Source organism: Neolamprologus brichardi, chromosome 3 (genome assembly GCF_056152115.1).
Source record: "Neolamprologus brichardi isolate AB-2024 chromosome 3, ASM5615211v1, whole genome shotgun sequence".
NCBI lineage: Eukaryota > Metazoa > Chordata > Actinopteri > Cichliformes > Cichlidae > Neolamprologus > Neolamprologus brichardi.
In genome coordinates, this window is record NC_142106.1 from 33,090,498 (window position 1) to 33,107,982 (window position 17,485).

At 43.7% G+C, this 17,485-nt stretch overlaps 2 protein-coding genes across 2 annotated transcripts; one reads left to right on the top strand and one right to left on the bottom strand.

Annotated features, from left to right (window-relative positions):
* Nucleotides 1-2,464: 2,464 nt before the first annotated feature.
* Nucleotides 2,465-9,078, bottom strand: si:ch211-212k18.5 (uncharacterized). Its single transcript, XM_006801695.3, has 3 exons — nucleotides 8,731-9,078; nucleotides 3,742-7,040; nucleotides 2,465-3,650 (listed from the first exon to the last, which is right to left on the bottom strand). Exons 1-3 carry the CDS (start codon nucleotides 8,804-8,806, stop codon nucleotides 3,438-3,440), a joined length of 3,588 nt encoding a protein of 1,195 aa, XP_006801758.2. The 5' UTR covers nucleotides 8,807-9,078; the 3' UTR covers nucleotides 2,465-3,437.
* Nucleotides 9,079-11,565: 2,487 nt separating this feature from the next.
* ccnb1ip1 (cyclin B1 interacting protein 1) lies at nucleotides 11,566-17,190 on the top strand. Its single transcript, XM_006801696.2, has 5 exons — nucleotides 11,566-11,610; nucleotides 12,438-12,736; nucleotides 13,169-13,315; nucleotides 13,494-13,680; nucleotides 16,827-17,190. The coding sequence occupies exons 2-5, from the start codon at nucleotides 12,440-12,442 to the stop codon at nucleotides 16,991-16,993; spliced, it is 798 nt and encodes a 265-aa protein (XP_006801759.1). The 5' UTR covers nucleotides 11,566-11,610; nucleotides 12,438-12,439; the 3' UTR covers nucleotides 16,994-17,190.
* The last annotated feature ends 295 nt before the right edge of the window (nucleotides 17,191-17,485 follow it).

A 17,485-nucleotide genomic window follows, 5' to 3' on the forward strand; every position in this document is an offset into this window, starting at 1 on the left:
TCACTTTAAGGCTCATCCGAACAATGGTCGTAATTATCCACTCGTGTAAGACTAAGACTTTTCTCCTTCACTTTAAGTACATCCCATTACAGTGTTGTGATGTTGTTTATAACACAGGCAATGTTGTAATAAAACAGTTATACTGGTTTATAAAACTGAGGGAAATAGCGTAACTTAGCTGATGCGTGTCTGTGTGAGGCTTAAATGTACATTTAATTAAGAGTCGTGTCAGTGTTGCTGCAACAAGTAATTCATACGTTTCTGTTTCTGCTGTTTGATGGATAACCAAACACAAGCTATTGCGCCCTCTTGTGGATATGAAATAAACTGAATGGTGATAAATTATCAGTTTCTAGTGATCTCGATTTGATTCTGACTGAAATGAAGATGATTTAAAAGAGAAAGATCCGAGAGAAAAAACATCAAGCGCACGTGAACCTTCAATAATGCAGATATTATTGAAAAGTAGAAAAACCAGTAGGTCATTTTTATCTTTCTTTCTTTGTTGTTTGCTTTGTTTGCTTACTCGTGATTCTCCCCAAAGTGTGCGTTGGGTCCACCTGGTGGGCTGTGAAGGTACTACAGGTAGGCTGCTACAGGTCAGTTACAAGAAATAAAGTCTCTAAAGTAAAAGGGTTTGCAGTGAACATAAAAACAAATGTATAAAGTATAAAAAAAAATAAATTTTGTGTTTTTATTTTCATAGTGCATTTTTGTTTTTTCTATTTTGTCTTTTGTCTGACCCATTTTCTGATCTCTGTTATGTCTAATTAACAGGCAAACACTTAACCTGGAGATGTAAGAGCCAGGTCACTGCAGACAAACTGTTAATTAAGAATCAGCCTCAACAATCAAATCACCAGATGCTCAAAATGAACTCACAGAAGATCCAAATACTTCATCTTTGTTCCTGTGTGTCGGTCACAGTTATGATGTAAAACTGTGCGGCTCTGTTTGTGAGGAAATGTCTGATGTGATCAGCGAATACTTACAGAGCATAATGAGAACATTTTAAGCAAAAAAGAGACAAAACAAACAAAACTCCTATCCCACTAATACAGCCTGGGGAACAAAAAAATTATTTAAAAAGTTAAAAATACGTGACTCATATTGCACATTTTTACAGCTATTATTGTCCCGATTCAAAAATCAAATCACTAATTAATCATCAGCCTTTTTGTTTTTTTTGTTGTTTTTTTTAAGGATTTATTCGAGGATGTTTCGCTTGAATGGCAGCTTTAATTAATCAGATCAAATTAATTACTGGCGACTGTGAAGTAATCAGTTTCTTTGTCTTTTAAAACGATGCTAATTCCTCATTGCTCCAAGGCTAAACAGGTTTAAACGCTGACCTTTGACCCCTTGAGAAACTTTTGTCCTTTTTCCCTGGAGATGATTGATGCCCACAGAGGGTTGATTAAAGCTCACTGATGAGTGTGATGAGGCGTGATTAAAGCCTGTAAACACATCCAGCATCACACCTGTTGGATTTTATATTCACTTCTATCTAAATGGCTTCTTTTCTGTCTCTCGCTCCCGCTCTCTCTCTCTTTTTGTCTTTTTTTTTTTTTTTTGATTGAGACACGTCCGCTGTCACTCATGAACGCATGTGGACAAACTTCTCACACATGGCTTCTTTCTCTCCCTTTGTCCCGCTCCCTGCCCTGGGCATTCTTTTCATTGGTTACCAGTTGTCATGGTTTCAGGGAGCCCCTGTGGGCTAAAAAAAAAAAAAAAAAAAAACTAGAGGGATTAAAGGCGGCCATTTTGGGGACAGCTGGACCAGGTTGGTCCCTGTTGCCCCCTGTCCCGCTCCCAGTCACTGTGCGAGGGGGGACGAGGGCCGGCATTGTGTGAGGATTAGAGCTTCCTGTGTGTCAGCTCATTACACGGGGGAGTGTAGGGGTGACGGGTGGAGCAAAAAGAGTGAGGGAGCGAAATGAAAGAGAAAATTTAAAAGAAAAAAGGAGTGAGTATGAAAGAGAGTATGACACAGAGAAGGGGAGCGAAAGGCAGGAGAGGGGGGGTATAGGGAGGGAGGTGGCAGCCTCTACAGCTGCACCCTCAATCACACTCATACAGGCTCCGATTATCCTTTTCACACACACACACACATCAACAGCGCAGGGGAACTGAAACATATTAAAAGACACCGAGAGCAAAAAAAGAAAAAGAAAAGAAAAAGCAGAATCTGGAGACAGCTAGCCCAGAGTCTCAGACAAAGGACCCCACCTTCCTCCTCCTCCTCCTCCAATCCAGACACACAGAGAAACTGGAACAAACAAGAGAAAACTGACCAACAGTGTGCACACAGAATAAGAGTCATGCAAGCAGAATACTTAAACAGATAGATGACTTCACAGAGACACGGGATTAAACCCAACCCAGACAAAAAATGCCCCCCCCCTCCCACAAAACGAAACCCACCAGACGAGCAACAAACAGGTCTCCTCTTCACATTGCCTTTTGTTTTATTTATCTTTTATACATCTCATGGGAACATATTTTTGTCTTTGCTACAAAAAAAAGAAAAAAGGGTTTACAAAGGGGGGAGCAAAGCATACAAAAAGCTAAACTGAGCTAAAGCAGGAATGCAGTGAGTGCAGACAGTTGGTGCAGGAGCAGGACACCCTCAAGTGCTCTGAGAGAGAAGGGAGGATGAAGGAGGAGGCGGGAGGGCGGTTATAACGGACGGGGCTCATACTTGTTGCGGGTTTCACAATGCAGATAACAGCAACCATCAATACAGCAACACAAACAGGGCCCTGTGAGGGCCGGGGGAGCTTACAGTTGTAAGTATGGGACTCACACAGTCACCGGCAGCATTACGACCAAACAGCATCACGGATTCAATCATTTCAGCAGGTTTTTCGGCAGCACAAGGCAAAGTGCAGCTCACAGTGTAGCTCGGCACATGCATTCAGCAGCATCACATTAAAAAAAAAAAAGGAACAAAGTAGGAAACAATAAGAAGTCTTAAAATGTAACCGCAGCTGTATTTACAAACTCTGGCCATTCCTAATCTGGCCTGTTTTGGTATTGAGTTCCTTTTGTAAAATTCTGGACACTCTTCTTTTTAAAAAACAAACAAACAAAAAAACACAAAAATCAGCTATCATAGAGTCTGTGCTGAACAAGCACCACGATAACAGAAAAAAGAACAAATAATTCAGCTCATGGTAATGCTGTGAAGTGTGTAAATAAGGCCTCACCGTGGTCTCCAAAATAGAAAAATACATAGCTAAAACACTACATTCACAAAATCACTGGAATCATACTACAGTATAAACTACAGCAGACCTATCTGCCTAACAAAAAGGTAAATATGAATTAGAATTATTATTACGCTAGGAAACAAATCTCGTTCTATTAAGTAAAAGAAAAATACATTCCCTTGTCAGGACCCTTAAAAACTGACATTCAACAGCACTAACTTTCTACGCGGTGGTGTCCATAGCCTCGTCTGTCGCGTCACAGCCGACGCTGTTCGGCAGAGGATCTGTGCTGTCGCCTTTCTCGGGGGATTTAACCAATCCCTGCTTTTCATCCTGCTGTGCGGCGTTTTTACGATCCTCCGCAAAGTCATTGTCATTGGTTTGAGCCTTGGAGGGGGTACTGGTCAACACGCCGGGGTGGGTCTTCATATGACCCTGTTGACAGGACACAAGGATATTTATTTACAGATACAAAATCTCAAATTAAAAACTTTTACATCACACTATCTATTATCTCTTCTTTCACCTTAAGTCCGCTCCGGCTAGCATAAGCCTTTCCACAGTGGGAGCAGCTGTATGGTTTCTCTGGGCGATGAGGCTGTGTGTGTGGTGTAGGTGCTGGTGTTGGTGCTGATGCTGCTGGGACCGAGGGCTCAGCATCCGCTGAAGGCTTTTCTGGAGTGTCCTTGTCCAGCTCTGTGTCCAACCCAGACAAAGAATCTCTGAGTGTTTCACTTTTCCCTTTACTGTGGACAGCATCTCGTTCCTGTGACTCATGTGGTGCACTGCCACAGGCCTCATCTGCTTCTGGGATAGCTGTGGGGCTGACGGGAGGGGGGAGTGAAGGTACGGGATTTGCAGTGGGGTTACTATCAGGAGTTATTGTGGGTTTATCTGTCGAGGACTCTTCATCATGATTAACACCTCTGTGTGGCAGATCATTTTCTGCACCAGGCTTTGAAATGCAGAGAGAAAGGGGGACGTCGTCACCCTCTGAATCTCCATTTGCCAAAGCTGGGGGTGCTTTGAAAGGGCTGCCCAGGTCAGTGTGGGTCTCCTCCTCAGAGGACATGGAGCCATTCACCAGGCTACCGTCAGCTGGGATGCTGTCCTCTGGCCCTGCTGAAGTGAGGTTATGGGTCAGAGGTGGGCTAACACTGGGCGTGGAGCGCTCTGATTCCTCTGTCTTCACAGATGTGGTGTCATTAGCTGCAGATTGCTTAAAAGTGGACCCTGAGCTTAAAGCATCAATTTGAGACTTGGTGCCTGTTGTTAAGGCCAAAGGAAGGAGCTGTGTTTTAGATTGGGAGCTAATGGAGTCATTCTCACCATCATCAAAGACGCCACTGTCCATTTCTGCAGCATCTTCCGGGGGCACATCTTCATCGGGCGGTATCTGTCCTCCGAGGTGCAAGCGGATGTGGTGCTGAAGAACCAGGGCATTGGTGAACTTGCGTGGGCACAGCGGGCAGGAGTTCAGGGCACGGCTATTGGGCGGCCTCGCACGGTGAGTGGCCAGGTGGGCCCTAAGGCTGCCCTTTGTTGAGAAGGAACGACCACAAAGCTTACAAGGGAACGGGCGCTCTCCCAAATGTGTGGCCTGGTGCAAGCGAAGAGCTCTGGGGCAGCTAAGAACACGCAAACACACACCACACTGATTAGCAGCCTGGACGACAGGGAGAGATGGGTTAGTTGTAGTAGTGCCCGAACCCTGGCTTGTCTCTGAACCTGCAGCATTAGCACTAGGACTCAGTCCAAGAGCAGCCAACATTTCCCTGCGGTAGGCACTGGAGGTGGTGGTCAGGTCGTGGCCATGGGTGTCTCCATTGGCTTCAGTAGTGATGTGTGAGGAGGTGGAGGGTGAAGAGGCAGAAGAAGAGGAGGAGACACCTGTGTGAGGCTGCTTTTCAAGCTTCTGTACCAGCCGCTGCAACTTGGATGTATCAGAGGTAGAGGTAGTGGGAGAGGATGAGGAGGGGGAGGAGGCAGATGGTTTGGGGAAAGGTGGGAAAGGGAAGGGTAGCTGATGAGGCGAAGTGAGGTGGGAGGTGGATGGGTGTCCCGGTGGTCGGAGAAGCGCGAGGTGGTGAGGGGAGGTACCTCCAGGGAAGAGAATCTTAGGCAGGTGAGCCAGCTGGGAGTACGGCGAGGCTGAATGGAGGCTCGAGTGAGGAGGAGTGTTTTCGTCAAAGCGCTGCTGCTTTGCTCCTTTAAACTGGCTGCCCACAGAGGACGAAGAGGACGAAGAGGAAGACGGGAGCACACTGCTGGATGCGCTTGCAGCAGCTGCCGCTGAAGCTCTGTTCAGCTGTAGCAGCGAATGGGCTGTGGACAGCAGAGCCATGTCCACAGAGGGGGGCAGAGGTAGGGAGGAAGGCGAGGCCCGAGCCGAGCCACTGGACAGGAATCCTAAAGCCATGCTCTCTGTGATGCCGGGAACGCTTCCTTTCACCGCGTTAAATGTTTCATCATCATCAGCTCGCCGTTTGCGCCTCCTCTGGATGCTCCCTGTGGCCGATCCGCCCTGTGTTTGCTCTGACAGCGCTGGGGGCAGCAGGGAGAGCGACAGCTCTGGGTTCTGCTCTCTGTGTCGCAGGAAATGAGCTTTAAGGTTCCCCCTAGTTGTGAAACGGCTCAGGCAGACTGGACACTGGTAGGGCCTTTCCCCTGTGTGGGACCTCAGGTGGATCTGCAGGGACGAGTCGCTGCTCAGCACCTTCCCACAAAAGCGGCAGATGTGCTGAGGGCGTCCTGATGAGGAGGCAGAGGTAAGAGAGGAGCTGGACTGGAGGTCCTGGGGATGGCTGGTGGGAGGAAGTGAAGGAGTTGGGAAGCTGACGCCATTACTGTGAGCGAATGAAGAGGTGTTAGACGATTTTTCATGGAGGTAGCGCGGTGGCAGGCCCAGCGACAGGGACAAGGGGTGTAGGGAGGCAACAGAGGAGCTAATAGTGGATGAAAGAGATGAGGAAGAAGATGATAATGAGGACGAGGTAGAGGAAGATGCAGCTCTGCTGCCGTTGATGTGTGAAGCGCCTGACTTGGAGACAGCCGGTTGGGGGAAGAGAGCTGATGGAAGGCCAGTCAAAAGTGACGAGGCTGTGGTGACTGGAGTGGCAGTGGAAGGATGCGTTGGGGATGAAGATGCTGCTCCGTTAGGTTTCAGGTTGCTTTCCGTTCCACTGGCTTGTGCATTGTTGTCCTGGCCAAAGACAGCTCCTCCAAGCCTCAGAACGTGCCTGCAGATCTCTTCTGTTATCTGCATCTGGTGGATTTGGCGCTGTTGTAAAACCCTCAGCTCCTCTAAGAGCACCGCCAGTGTGGGAGGGACCTGGCTCTGTCCCTGCTCCCCTGGTGAGCTGGTGGCCTGCTGTTGACCTGGACTTGAGCTTTCACGGTGAGGTGGCACACAATGAGAAGAGGAGGAGGAAGATGAGGTGGAGGTAGTGGTGGTGGCTGAACTTCCAGTCTGCGGGGAGGTCATGGTGGAATGAGAGTTCCCTTGGCTGTGGGAACCAGAGGTCTGACCCAGGGGGGGAGGTGAGTGAGTCTGGGAAGACAGCGACGGGTGAGGGAAGTCCGGGGAGAGGGAGGAGTGGGTGTTGGGAAGAGATGTTGTGTAGGGGGCAATGTGGCTGGGCCAGTGGGGAGGAGGTGAGCTCTCGCTGGGTAAGGAGGGCGCGTGGAGCCCTCCAGGGGATGGGCGAGGGGCCAGAGGCGGCTGGCAGTCTTGAAGAGATGTGGGGGAAGAGGAGGAGGAGGATCCTGATGAGGTCACTTCTGAGCCGAGAGATGTGGATGGTGACTTTAAGCCCAGATGGTCATCTGAGGATTTAGAAGAAAAAGAAGAATGATGAGGGTTTTTTTTTTTTTTAAACCTGCATGTTTATTTGACAAAGCTCCGATATCAACCCAAATATACAGCTTTGTGAATTTATCTGAACTCTGTTTGTTCCTTTGCCTCCAGTTATTGTTTATGAATTTAGTTTTAAAAAATTCTGTGTGCATACCAAAAGATACAGTTACAACATCAAAAGAAATTCCTGCTGGAAAGTGGCCTTGAACATGCAAATAAACAAGAAACTCAACCGTCCACGAGTCTTTGTGATATCTTGTCTCAATCTGTGCTCTCCGGAGTAAAACTCCTCAAACATCTTGTGCACACACATACAAAAAAAAAGCTCACAGACCACCTTGCTGCTATAGCAACACATTTTAGAGGACAATGGGCATCACCAAGACAACCCATAGCCCCTCTTAACCCACTCCCTACAGCGGTTACGTCTTTCATCTCCCTATTCACCCTCCCCCGCCTTACGTCACAGTGGAGGTCAAGGGTCAGGCCAAGCTAAGGGTTCTGGGCACTGTCCACACACTCTGATTGGTCAACTAATCTGACCTCTGGCGCTCAGGGGTCAAATTCTTTCAGAAATCTTGAGCACGGAGTGAGAAAGAGTAAAAAAGAAAAAGAAATGAGGGGGAGGGTAACAACAATGGAGAGACAAACTAACTACTCCCTCCTGGAGAGACAGTGATGGAATGAAAGACTGTACCTCAAGCGAAACTCCTTCCCTACAAACCTGCAAGCAGATAAGCCTCAAACTAAAACTTCCACTATTAATTGTGAGAGTTTGCCCCAGGGGAGCTGGTGCATGCATCAGAAGCTATATCCCACTAATAATGTGACAAAAACCTCCATATTCTCTGAAATGTTTTCAATCCCCCCTCCTGTGTTAGGAGTATACAGTCAATAGGGCTAAAGGGTGAGAAAGAAGGAGCAAAGAAAGGGGAGGGGGGCTGTATTAAGAAAGGTGGAAAAATGAGGGGGAGAGGGGCACATAAGGAAGAAAAGCATGGATGAAGAGCAAAAGAAGATCAGAATAGAAAGGGTGGAAGATTAATCTTTACCCCCCAAAAAAACCACTGCCCCCCCGCCCCCACCCTATTGCACCTTATTGTGAAGAAGTAAGAGAGTGCTCCATACTAATCAAAGCCCTCCAGCAGTCAGCGCTGAGCAGCCTGTTGGTCTCCAAGAGGATGAACAGCACACGAAAATGGCCACAGATGTACGTTAGTTAATCCTACCCACAAGAGCAAGTTTATTGGCCCCGTCCAAAGTGCCCCAGGTCTCATTTATAAGTGGGGTCTATTGCACTAAACTAGTAAGCAGAATTGTGAGGTGGGACTTTTTTCAGTCAGTTAAATCAGGTGCATTTGTCGGAATGCAAAGCAAACATGAACTTGCAAAAGTTAGAGAAAAGAAATCAAAGAAAACCCGCTCATGACTTAAATGCTAACTTTTGCGTTGGTAAATGACTTTAAAGATTTAAGTTCTTACAGTGAATTTCACAAGCAGCCAGTAGCCTGTGAGCAATGTTGTTTATAACAACCTTATGCCGCTTTGATTTAACAAAAAGAAAGTAAGAAAGAAAGAAAGAAAGAAAGAAAGAAAGAAAGAAACATCAGACATCCAAAAATAAAAAGCGCACGAACACTCGTAAACATGTTTTCTCACCGTGCGACTGCAGCCTCGGGCCCCCTGGATCCGCGTTAACGAGATGCTGGGGTCTCTTCTGTTTCCGGCGTGACATGATTCACGGCGAGTCAGGCGGAGAGGGGGGCATCCGTCGGTTCAATGGCAGTTTTTTTTCTTGCGCACTTGGACGAGCTTCCGAGAGCATCCAAATTTAAGATGTGCTGCAAGTCCTTGGCTTAAAAAAGAAAGAAGAAGAAGAAGAAGAAGAAGAAGAAGAAAGGGGGAGTTTTGAAAGAGCGGGTCTTTCATGGAACAAAGTTCCAAAAAGAAAAAGTGATGTTTGGAAATCCGCCGGGCTGCACCGTGTCACATGAAGCTTGCCGTGTGTGTGGCTGTTTTCTAAAGTCTCTTCTACCCCCCAAAAAAACTTGTCCAATTTGCGCCCCTCCTCTCCCACTGCTGCCCCACTGCATGCACATACAGGGAGCGCACACACAGTCACACATACACACTATATACACACACGCACACAGAACCACTCCTTGTTCTATGATATTTGCATTTGAATGGCGTGCAACACACAGCCTCCCCGGTTCTCTTTTTCTTTCTATCTCTCCCCCCCCCCCCCCCCCCCAGCTTTATTTTTCTTAACACTCTCACGCTGCAGCCATAAACTTTCAATAAAAAACCGACAATGGCGTCAAAGCCCGTTGGATGTCTAAAAAACAAATTAAAACGGGCGTAAGATGTGTCCTTTTTGTTCGCGATAAATGTTTCAATCATTATAGCAAGAGAGAGAGAGAGAGAGAGAGAGAGAGAGAGAGAGAGAGAGAGAGAGAGGACGATGGCTCTGATTAAGATGCAGTAACACGCGTAAAACTAATCCAACAGGTAACTTAGCAATCAGGTGCCATGCCTCGATCTGCACCTATACTTTGATCCTAGTCATAATAATGAAGTCAAGCTGGCAGGTGGTTTCCGTCAGCATGAGTCAAAAATCTGCCTTCCCAGCATTGAGCTGAGAAGTGTAGATAGGCGAGATGTAGCCTTTGATTTCCTCGGGGCCAATTATCAACAACAGTGCAGCGAGCGGCTAATGTTTGCAAGTGGGGCCACACATCCATTCCACATGCGTGCATGTAATTCGTGTGTGTTATCACCGAGCGCATAATACCCACCCCCAGCACCACCACCACCCAAAAAAAAAGCATCTTACACTGGAGCTCTATTTAAAAGGCAGAGAATAGATGGGAATCTTTGACAATGGCGTGCTGGACACAGTTGAGTGAGCATCTCCCCTCTCTCACTATGAACCCCCGGACCCGCTGCTGCACAACACAATGCCCCTCTTTCACCCCCTGCCTTTACTCCTGTACCACGTGGAGAAATGGATAAAAGCAGGAGAGGGGGAGAAAAAAAAGTGGTGGCGGAGGAGGAAGGGGGCCATATTTAAGTAGGTGTCTCACATAAAGCATATAGACTGTCCGCTCAGAAGCTGTGTAGGGAAAATGGGCAGTATTTGATTTTGAGGAAATGCCTGCCATTCAGAGTTTAACAGTTTAAGCTCACAATGATGGACTTTAGTCAAGCTTTTTCACGTCACTTTGAAATACGGCACTATTTCGAAAAGAAAGAAAAAGAAAGAAAGAAAGAAACGTTAGGACACTATAACATGTAAAACCATTATTATTATTATTATTATTATTATTATTATTATTATTGTTGTTGTTGTTGTTGTTGTTGTTGTTGTTGTTATGCTGAAACAAGCATGGTCCTTCCTGAAATCCAGGATAGCAACAGATGGCACATAATATATCATCTCTGGCATTAATGGTTCCTTCACTGATATCCAGATCACATTATCATTATCATTGTTGTTGTTGTTTTATTTATGTCCCTTTTGTAAGGAAGCCTGGAAGCATAAATACTTGTGCCAGTAAAAGCAGCTACAAAAAAAAAAAACAAGAATTCAAAAAGGCAACATATACGTTTTTGCCAATATATGTGCTATGTGGCTTCATAATGTTAGACAGTGAAGTACAGTAACTGAAATATTATACTTATTTCCATTACTGCTTTATTACATAGAGACACCTGCAAGACGATATAATACATAATATGTATTATGTGTGTGGAATCTTATGCCTGACAGGTGTGCTCACCTGTCTCAGAAAGAAGAGTTTTTGTACAGTTTTACAGAGAATGGCAGGAATGAGGAATTCTTTGAAGTGTTCTTTACGGCAGGCGGATTGAGCAAGTCTGAGAGAGAATGAGTTTTGGTAGCTCAGTACTGTGGAGTGGAGTAGGTGAGATGGGTTTGCCACTATGGAGAGCAGTTTATTCGGTGACCACCTGTTGCCAACGATGGTTCCTGCCTTCTGAATCAGTTTGTATAGCCTGCTGCCATCTCTGGGATTGATGCTGCCTTCCAAGCACACAACAGCAAAGTAGATGGCACTTCCAACATTCTTGCTGCACACAATCTGAATCCGGAAAGTAGAGTGAGGTCAGCCGCTTCTTCTGCAAATTCAGAATTGAACTTACTGTAGCTTAGTGTGGTAGCTACCAGTGGTAATGTAGGCCTAATTTTTATTTTTTTTGTTTATTTTTCCACACCACAGTTTGTAGGGCTTCACTGGATATATGTTATAATAATAATAATAATAATAATAATAATAATAATAATAATAATAATAATAATAATAATAATAATAATAATAATAATAATTAAATATAACACGAATCCTGCTTGAGATTTACATTAAAAGTTTGGCCCTAACTTTGTGAGTTATTCTAAAGTTCTTAAATTGTAGTGAAAAGGTTTTGCCATCGTGATTGGTAGAGCTTGAGCTGTATCAGCCAATCAGATTTCAGCAGTGATGTCACTTGCGGGGTCATCTTCAGAGTAAAGAATTAACGGTAGGTTTTGGTCTTTGAAATTAGCCATTTTCACCAGTGTTTTAGGGTTGTGTTAAAGTCCGTGTGTATAATGTCGAAAGTATATATTTTTTAATAGTCTGCTAAAGGAAAAAAAGGGTTGAAATGACACTTTAACGAGCTTGTTATTAGCAAGTGCAGAGCGCCTCAGGCTTTCACTAGCTAACCTTCTAGTGCTAGCATCTAATGTCGATAATGCTGCTCAATTTTGGGTAGCAGAGCTTTTACGTTTTATACAACAAAACTGTATTTTAACAGTTTTATTTTTTCATAAATATATATTATAAAAAAAATTAAATAAAAAGGGTTTCAGTGTTTACAAATAATAACCTTTGCTTTATTCCATTGTAAAAAGTACATTTATCCAACGTGGGATCTATAGAGTTATTTTAGCCCCCATACAGTTACTGTAGCTTAGCTTTTGATTAACATTTTGTAGGTACATGAAATATGTACCTACAAAAAACCTGATAAAAACAATTTGTGGGAATATGTGAACAAAATTATTTAAACATGTAATAAATAAGCTCCTATAAATTACCAAAATGTTGTAGGTTAAGGCCAGCTGCAGCTGTATTAATAAAAACTATTGTCCACCTTGCTTTTAATACAAAGGTTTCAGATTAAAGTAAAATGTAGACCTCTAAAATAATGTCTGATTGTGATTAAAATAGTTCAAACAAAGACCAAATTACTCCTGCATCGCATTGGGCCTTGTGTTATGGAAATTTGATTGTTAGTCTTTGGACATCATTTTTTTTGCTTTGTAGTTTTTTTCTCTGAATGACTTTTTCCTGTCCTTTACAAAGGCATGTCCATCTGCGATGACACCCTCCTGTGTAATTTCCCAAAGTGTCGCGCTAAGCTGAGCGCCTTCGCTTGGGTCACAGCGTGCTCACATGTTTTCTGCGATCAGCACGGATCTGAGAAGTTCAGCCGTTCTCCAGTCATCTGCCCTGCATGCTCGTCTGCACTGTCTGGAAAGCTGGACATTGTGAGGATGGAGCTGTCGCCCTCTGAGGAGTATAAAGCGATGGTGCTGACAGGTCTGCGACCAGACATAGTGCTGGACATCAGTTCTCGTGCTCTGGCCTTCTGGAGCTATCAGGTCAAGTATCTCCATGTGAACAATCAATACAAAAGCAGACAAATGTGAGAGAAGCTCCCACATCATCCCAGAAAAATCTAATTTTTTATTCGTAAAGTAGTATTAGCATATGTAATGATGCCATGCCCATCTGATCAAAACAAGTTACAGAATGTAAGTGGTCTCTTTTTTATCTACGTTTGAAACCAGGATAATTTTCTAGCTGTGATCCCTCCCCTTTTTCTAATATAATTTTTTTTTTTTAAGTCATGCTAAATGCTAAATTTGAGATTCTGTTTATTTAAAGAATTAAAATTATGAAAAAGGTGAGTTGGTAAACAATCAGCGGATTCTGAGGTGCTCAGCTGGCTGTGTACTTCCCCGTATATAAACCCTGATGGTCCGTTTATGTCAGTCAGATCTTGTGTAGCGTGTAAGTCTTGGTGTGTGCAGGTGCATCAAGAGCGTATCTATCAAGAGTACAGTCTGTCACGGGCCGAATCACAGCTGAAGCAGATGGAGAAGATGCTGACTCAGCAGAACCAGAGTAGAGAACTGGAGCTTACCGCCTTGAAAGGAGAAATCGCCTCCCTGAAGAAAGTAAATGACACAACTCTCATCGCCACACAAGACATTAATACACTAAACTTGTAACCTGGTGTAAAATAGCTTCAAAGGCTAAGATGTAAAATTATAGGGAGCACGTGGTCGTCTTAACTGTGAATCTTGAAGACATACATAGAGTAAAAAATAGATTTCTCTGTATCCTGATGGCCAGATGATGGACGAGTACAAGAGGAATTACAGCGAGGTGTCTGAGAAGCTGATGCAGAGAAACCGGCAGTACCAGAAACTACAGGGGCTGTACGACTCTCTGAGGATGCGTAGCATGGTGGTGGGTGCTGGAGAAAGACATACAGAGCAACAAATGGGACATCAAGACTACAACGCTGATAATAATGCCGGTAATGTCAGTACATTGTTGTTCATTTGTAGTTTTTAAAGGTGCATTGTTGGACAGAGATGAAGGCTTGGCAACTAGTTTATGACAATGGACAAAGGCATGACTAGTTATTTTAACTTTTAAAGGTCAAACTAGGGGTGGGCGATATAAACGATATACGATATAAACTATATAAATTTGGCCAACAATAGAGATTTTGACTATACCGCTCTATCGCGATTGCGCATGTTGACAACGTCATCAAGCTGCGCCTGTTTTGGTTGAAAGCATCGCAGCGGTTACAACCATTATCATCTGCAAATGCCGGTGTTCTGAGAAACCATCCTACTCTGACAAAACGTCTTACCTGTATTATAATTTGACGGTGACTTGCGACTAAACCTAACCCTACCCCTAACCATAACCCTAACCATAACCTTAAGAAGTATTCCGGATGGGTGAGAGAAAAAGTAGTAAATTTGGCGTTGGTGTTGTGCACATGCGCCGCGTCTGCGCAGAAACATTGGGTAGGACGTTTTTCCAGGTAGGATGGATTCCCAGAACACCGGGCGACAGTCATAGCAAAGAGATGAAGCACTTTTAAGATATGGGGAAAGCCAAAAACTGCGCTTCATCCACTTCCCTAACATTGATTCATTAATGTTGAATTCTCTCGCAGCTGCTCTATTCCCGTGTTGTTGCAGTATATTAATAACTAACCTTGTATTGTGGATGGATTATATCAGTTGTTCTCCTGACTGAAGTTTGGCCCGTGTATAGCATCCTGCTATGCGATTGCATTTGTCCCTGACCACCAGAATCCCTCACGTTAACTTTTATCGAGTGGAAAAAAAGTTGGCGTTCATCCTCCAGCTTCACTGTGCTCATGTTATGCTAACATAGCTGTGTCGCTAGCAATCACGTAGCACAACATTATATACCAGGTAGTCCAACTTCAGTAACCCTGCAAACGCCGCTGCTGTTTAGTTTTCTGTCTTCATTTATGTTGGAAGTGGTAGCAGAGCTGTACGTTTTAATTCGTTTCAAAAATCTCTCAGTCAGAACATGGTATGTCATGTTTAGGTGGAAACTAGCGAGCTAATTTCCTACTCATGCTGATGATTTTATTAAAGATGAAAGAATTTAGACCGTTTTTAACTCTCAGTATTCGCTTGACTTTGGGACCTGAGCGGACGGAGTTTTGGACCCAGATTACTCCGCGAAGCTCCTCACTACGGCAGCTGTAATGCTCTGACAATCCATCAAGCTGTGCGGCTTACCAAAGTTGTACTAAAACATTTTTTAACAGATTTCTGCACACCAAAATCGGTTCGAGGTCAGTAAGCACAACCAGAATTCATACATAAGGCACACTCTCGATTTTTGAGAAAATTAAAGGATTTTAAGTCTGCCTTATAGTGTGGAAAATACGTTAAACAGAAGAAAATAATATATCGTGATATATATCGTTACCGCATGTGCTTTAAATTATACCGCGATATGGATTTTAGGCCATATCGCCCAGCCCTAGGTCAAACCATAATATTGTTTTCAAATATAAACAGCAGCATTTGTGCTTAATCACAAATGACAGAATTTTAGCCCCCCTATCACTATTTACCAAGTACAGGGAATTTTTAACACAGCTTTTCCAACCATGCTAGTTTTATTAAGTCTCGCACACGTGTCCTGAGCTGTCCCAGCCCATTATTCTTTGGTACATCTCAAAAACCTCTCCAGATTTGCTGGTCTTCTGGCATGAACCTTGGTCTTATGCTTTGCGCAGGCAAGTCAGTGACGTTCACTTTGGTTATCTGGGGGTCGTTCTTGACCAGGAGAAAACTATGTTTTGGGTCGTTGTCGTGTTGTAAGACAAATCGACGATACAGATCCAGTTTTGCTGCTGATTGCTTCAGGTTTTCTTTCAAAATCGTCACGTGTCCTTTCTTCATGATTCCTACCACATTGATGAGATTCCCAGTTCCGGACGTAAGCATGCATAAAGCATAATGCTTCCTAAACCGTGTTTCATTGTGTAGACCGTGTTCTTTGGGTTATACGCCTCTCCCTGCTTTCTCCAAACATAAGCAGCATCTCTCTGGCCAAAGAAAGCGCCTCCAGTCTCCATAAATATTCTCCAGGTTGTCCTCACTTCATTCTGTCTTGAAAGTGTCTCTTCTGCAAAAATTCAGTTTTTCTTGGTCTGCAACCTTGCAGTCCATTCCTGTGCAGGCACTAAACTAAACCAACAAATTAAATTTCCAGACTTAGCAAAGTCATTCCCTTGTGTCTTCAGAGTTGTTCTGAGGTCTTTAGCCACATCTCGTACCAGTTTTCTTTCCAGAGACTTATATTAAACATTTTGTTTCCTATCTCTGCCAGGCTTGCTCTGTGTGGCTCTCTTTGAATTTCTTGATGTGTTTCTCACTCTGGTTCGGAGACACTGCAGTAGCTTTGTATATCCATCTCCAAACCCTTGCTGAAGTGTTAAACTGTGTGTAAATTGGAAGATAACCCTCAGTTTTAACTTGATTTTACACACTTTGACCATAACAAGTTAAAACACATCATTGCACAGTAGTGGTCTGTGCAATGGCTCAATAAAAAAGTCAGTTTTTCATGAGGCTAATAATATATGATACAATAAACAACTTCTGTTAATAATAATGATATAATAATATATATAATATATGCTTTTTAAAAGTGTTACCTAACAACATTTACTAATAATGCCTAAATGTTAAAGGCATTATTAGTAAATGTTGTTGGGTAAGAAGTAGTAAGTTTTTGTTGTTGGCTGAGTACACAAACAATGTGAAGAAGTCATCATGGCCTCTATTACCTGCACTTAACTAAAGCAATGTTTGGCAGAAAAACTACTAAAATCCATAGTAAAATATCACTTATGTTCAGAAAACAAAGATAAATAAGGACTCTGCTTTCATAAAATCAGCTTTCACATTGTGCTCACGTTGATGAATGAGAAGAGGAAGGAATCAGGGTAAAAGAATAATGCTTAATGGCAACGAGAGAAGACAGGGCTTTTATCAAAAAGACTTTGTCATCAGGAAAGAACAGCAGGAGTAATGAGCTGAATGTCTATGTAAGGGAATTTTTTAGTGAGAATAACAATGAAAGACATCCATCAACCTCCTGTGTTTCACTCAGGGGTGGCTCGGCATGCGACTCCTCAGAGGAGCCCTCCGTTCCTGTCCCTCGGCCCTGAAGGGGACAGTCGATTCTTGTCCGCCCTGGAGGCTGATGGAGGAAAGACCTTCTTCCAGTTCAGCTCCCCTGGCAGGGATAAATGCCGGCCCTTCATCAGGAAGCACTGAGAGCAGCAGTCTGCAGTTATCCATGTTACTCTCTGTTCTGCTGTACTCACTTTAGCAGGAGACGTTTGCTCTTATTTTGTGCAGTTTATTTCCTGTTCAAACCATAAATATGTGTTTAACAGTATTAACAAATATGGGATTTCATTTTATATTTTGTTATATGTTATTCCTAAGAAAATAATAAAAATCTCAAGCATTTTTTCACAGAGTTATGTCTTACACCTAACACTTATCTGTCTCTTAACAAAAAGCTTTCAGGTGCAATCACTTTTTCCTCATTTCTGTATTTAAATATAGGATTATAAAGTAATGAAGAGTTGTCTAAAAAGGCCAAGTGGATTACTGTAAAGCTTTAAAAGAAAAAGTACAAATGGATCATTTCATATAGGTGGTCAGTTGGAGGATTTATTAGAGAAAGAGGCACAACACCACTGGATCCTCAAAGTTTCATAACATCAGAGATGAGGGAGAAGAAAAACTTTAGGGGAAGAG

Bases quoted from the DNA above. Each gene is read 5' to 3' on its own strand.
- si:ch211-212k18.5 (XM_006801695.3), bottom strand. From the start codon at position 8,806: ATGTCACGCCGGAAACAGAAGAGACCCCAGCATCTCGTTAACGCGGAT. The intron at 7,041-8,730 runs GTGAGAAAACAT...CTAAATCCTCAG, and splicing joins CCCGAGGCTGCAGTCGCACG to ATGACCATCTGGGCTTAAAG. The intron at 3,651-3,741 runs GTGAAAGAAGAG...TCCTGTCAACAG, and splicing joins CTAGCCGGAGCGGACTTAAG to GGTCATATGAAGACCCACCC.
- ccnb1ip1 (XM_006801696.2), top strand. From the start codon at position 12,440: ATGTCCATCTGCGATGACACCCTCCTGTGTAATTTCCCAAAGTGTCGC. The intron at 13,316-13,493 runs GTAAATGACACA...CCTGATGGCCAG, and splicing joins AAATCGCCTCCCTGAAGAAA to ATGATGGACGAGTACAAGAG. The intron at 13,681-16,826 runs GTAATGTCAGTA...TGTTTCACTCAG, and splicing joins CAACGCTGATAATAATGCCG to GGGTGGCTCGGCATGCGACT.